We start from the raw sequence: 3,672 nt of genomic DNA, 5'->3' as shown, positions 1-3,672 counted from the left end.
TGAAATTTTATTACATCTAATTTTATTTATGTGATCATAAAAGCCATATTAAACAAACTTAGGAATTAAAATTAACGAAAAAAGCTTCAAAGTTAACTTTTGGGAGTGTGCTTTTTTTAGTACAGCGGGCACTTATGCGTACTAATTTTTAAAACATTATTTGACAAGGCATAACATTTTTTTTGCATCCTATACATTGCCATATTATAACCTCACGACACAAAACACAGTTTAGCTGCTTGGGCAACTTTCCTAGGTTATGTCGTTATGCCATGGGTTTCGATCTGCTACGATAGAACCGGATCGGTGGCTTTTTTTTCGAACAATGACCCTAGCAAAAGGATTGCTTAAACCATGGCGCATTGAGTAGAGTACGATCTTGCGCAAATACCAAGTTAAAGTTAACTACCAAAAGCAATAAGCAATAAGGAATAAAGAAATATGCAGATTTTTTAGACTACCGAGCACCCCGATTTTCGGGGATTATTACTAGTTTTCTTTTATTTCTACAAAATTATAGTCTTATCGCTTCAGCGTTGTTCGCGGCGACCATTGAATTGTAAAAAATACTTTGTACCAAATTAATGTTAATTAAAATGTGTATGTATGTATGCATATAATTAAAGAAAAAGCCCGCTTCAATTAATCCCTTGTTCAAGGGCTAGTATTAATAAAACACCGTATATTAATAAGAGCAAAATATTCTGCAATTCTAGTCGCAGCTAAAAAAGGTAAGAACTACAGCGCTGTTTTTCTAAACTCAAGTTTCTTCGGGCGATGTTTTAATAGTTATTAAAGCATTAAACAATACACGCATTGCTCTTGCTTGCTTTGCTTCACTCATTTCCGATAGAATTGCTGCTACAGTTTGACCAAAAGATTGTACAGCATTAATCCGTTTTATTGTTGCAGCATTTTCTGTGTTAACAATAACTCCTGCAGCAGGTGATTGGACATTTTGAATTTCTATTGGCATCTCAACTTTTTCTATGCAGATTTCTTCTAGCGGATTGCTTGCATCGGAAAATTCATTACTTTCACCACTTAAGATTTTGAAATTTTTTTGTGTTGCAGGAGAGTCGCTTGTGTCGGGAAATTCATTACTTTCAGCACTAAAGCTTTTGTACTTTGTTGGTGGTGTAGTAGAGTCGCTTGTGTCGGAAAATTCATTACTTTCAGCACGAAACATTTTAAACTTTTTCGGTGGTGCAGGAGAGTTCCAACCCAGCGTCTCATTGCCAGTACTTCGAGGACTAAAAATTCAAATGTATTTATGGACATTAATACACTAATCTTTAATCAATAAAATATTAATTCATGCGTACGCTCTTGGCTTGACAAATTCTCTGAGAAAAGAAAGCGAGTTAAAATAGGGCCAGTCTACAACTACATGCTCCTTACTTTCTGAAAGTTTTTCAAGTCTCCTCAGCTCTCTGGAATAACGTTCTCGTAAACTCGTCCATCGTTTTGCGCATTCATCCGCTATGATTCAAAAATAAATTCTATTATTGAATTTCTATTATTCTTTCATTCTATTTACATATTTATTTTATTAATCATTTATTTATTTATTTAATTATTTCTTTCATTATTTGTTTTATTATTCATTTATTTTATTCTATTCTTATTCTTATTATTAAATGCATGTAGGTTAATAAATAGTTGAATATTATTACACTAACCTGTGGTATCCAGTTGCTCGCCGATTGCGTTCCATGCTGCCTGTTTTTGCTCAAGGCCTCTATGTCCAAAGCATTGTTTGTTGTAAATTATTTTGTGGCTCCGTACTAGTTCAATGAGCCTCTCGTCGAGCGTCATTCTAAGAAACAAAGAAGTGAACATCAACAACACATTAACGTTGTGGAAATAGTTTTGAGTTTCGTATACATATGTACATATTTTCAAAATAATATTCGTTATGTTGTCACTAATTCTATAAACTTAAAACTGTTACGAAAAGTATGTTATGTTCAGTCTACATAATTGTGTGAAATTCCATTGTTTAGGCCATCTTTGACAGATTCTATGCTATGTTGCTTGCACTAATTCACTTATTTACGTGCGGCTCTTACAATGCAAATGAACTCATATCATCAAATCCATCCTCCATTTTAATCTTTGATCTTCAGAACGCAGTAATAAACAATTATGCAATGAACTATTTTCCCCAAGTTAAATAAATACTAAAATGCTTTGGAAACAAATTAATCGAATTGCCAAACATGCCAGCTGGAAATTCTTCCTTGTTTCTATCCTATTGTGAATGCGCCCAACAGAGATGCCATGTTAAATATACATTAAAGCAGATGTACTCAACGTCACCCAAAAAACAATTTTTGTTGCCGGTAACAAGAAAACGTGTCGCCCTTGGAAACAAATTTATTGCCGGTAATATCGCCATTTTATCGATTTTCTATTGCTAGTCCCTCTAAAACGTCCGCCGAAGGCAACTCTCTGTACGAATCGTTTTCTATCGCTTAAGGCGATATTTATATTCTTTTTAACACTTCATTTATTTTTTGTATACAAAATTTGAACTTAGAAACGGAATAAATTCTTTCTTTCGCTATGAGGCTTCCCATTCTTTCAATCCTGTCTTTGGTATAAATGAGACGCATTTGGATAATACTGTTGACGCGAAATTTATAAGTTTAGGAATTTTTGATAACTTATTTATTCCAAAATTGACATGAAAGAAATGATGTTGCCGATTTGTCACCACCAGTATTCCTCGAACTAAAATGGGCTTACTCGTAAAAGCTCATTTAGCGCATCTAGTTCTAAATGCTACTCATTGGTAGTGATACAATTTTTTAAATGAAAAAATAATAACTTCCTCACTTCCTTAAAATTTTAAAGCTTGTTTTACTAATCTCTTTAATTATTAGAGCATTATAATATCATTTTACCAATTTATTATTACTTAGTACAAAATGTAAACATTTACTAACAAACCCCTTATTTGATTCGGTGATAAAAACAAGACCGAAGTATTCTTAAGTATTTAAATATTTATTATGTTTATTTTATATTGCTGTACATAAGTTTTTAGATTTGAGCATTCATATTTTGGATTCATCTTATTCATTTGTTTAATTACTGTACCATTTATAATTTTCTTTTAATAAGATCAAGATATATCAAATGCTTAAATTTATTTATCTAATAACAATGCAGCACACAATCCTGAAATCTAAGAAAATTCTTAGAAGGCCATTAAATAGCAGCACACAACCCAGTGCCTTCCTCAAGGGTGAATATAGCTACAACAACAACGATTACTACAGCACCAACCCAAAAAGGTTGGCTACTGTCTATACTGTGCAGACGACGCCGTTACAAACACAGTATATACAGTAATAAACCTTTTTGAGTACTCCTCGGGTGTAAAATCTGATCAGGGTTGATTATGAGAAGGAGCATGAATTTTGCTGATTCAGAAATAAAGTTACTGGAGAGTTGCTGGCAAGTTACTGGATAAATTGTAGACAAACACAACTTTATTCTTAATTAAGCACTGATACTATACTTAACCTACAGTTTGTTCATAAATAACACAATTATAAATATTTTATCCACGAAAATACCTTTTTCAAATCATGAGGCGAAATTCCGTGCGCGCAAAACGAAAATGCTGCGCACAACCCAAAAGTACTCCTCGGGGACCAATTG

The 3,672-nt window shown here is 33.1% G+C and overlaps 1 protein-coding gene across 3 annotated transcripts; it reads right to left on the bottom strand.

Annotated features, from left to right (window-relative positions):
- Nucleotides 1-39: 39 nt before the first annotated feature.
- Nucleotides 40-2,219, bottom strand: LOC118756291. Of its 3 annotated transcripts, none has more exons than XM_036491060.1 (4): nucleotides 2,073-2,219; nucleotides 1,683-1,819; nucleotides 1,326-1,482; nucleotides 40-1,253 (listed from the first exon to the last, which is right to left on the bottom strand). In XM_036491060.1, the coding sequence occupies exons 1-4, from the start codon at nucleotides 2,108-2,110 to the stop codon at nucleotides 761-763; spliced, it is 825 nt and encodes a 274-aa protein (XP_036346953.1). In that variant the 5' UTR covers nucleotides 2,111-2,219; the 3' UTR covers nucleotides 40-760. The 3 variants fall into 3 exon arrangements, with proteins under 3 accessions (XP_036346953.1, XP_036346954.1, XP_036346955.1); XM_036491061.1 differs by lacking the exon at nucleotides 2,073-2,219 and adding an exon at nucleotides 1,980-2,072; XM_036491062.1 differs by lacking the exon at nucleotides 2,073-2,219 and adding an exon at nucleotides 1,929-1,987.
- Nucleotides 2,220-3,672: the final 1,453 nt, after the last annotated feature.

The sequence above is a fragment of the Rhagoletis pomonella genome, unplaced genomic scaffold, assembly GCF_013731165.1.
Source record: "Rhagoletis pomonella isolate Grant_MI unplaced genomic scaffold, Rhpom_1.0 Rhpom_scaffold_09641, whole genome shotgun sequence".
Taxonomy (NCBI): Eukaryota; Metazoa; Arthropoda; class Insecta; order Diptera; family Tephritidae; genus Rhagoletis; species Rhagoletis pomonella.
The sequence above is the reverse complement of the archived record's forward strand: the minus strand, read 5'-3'. Positions and strand labels throughout refer to the sequence as shown.

Excerpts from the sequence above, each read along its gene's own strand:
- LOC118756291 (XM_036491060.1), bottom strand. The coding sequence starts at position 2,110 with ATGGAGGATGGATTTGATGATATGAGTTCATTTGCATT. Across the intron at positions 1,483-1,682 it reads CGAGCAACTGGATACCACAG|CGGATGAATGCGCAAAACGA; the intron begins GTTAGTGTAATA and ends TTTGAATCATAG. Across the intron at positions 1,254-1,325 it reads GAATTTGTCAAGCCAAGAGC|TCCTCGAAGTACTGGCAATG; the intron begins GTACGCATGAAT and ends TTGAATTTTTAG.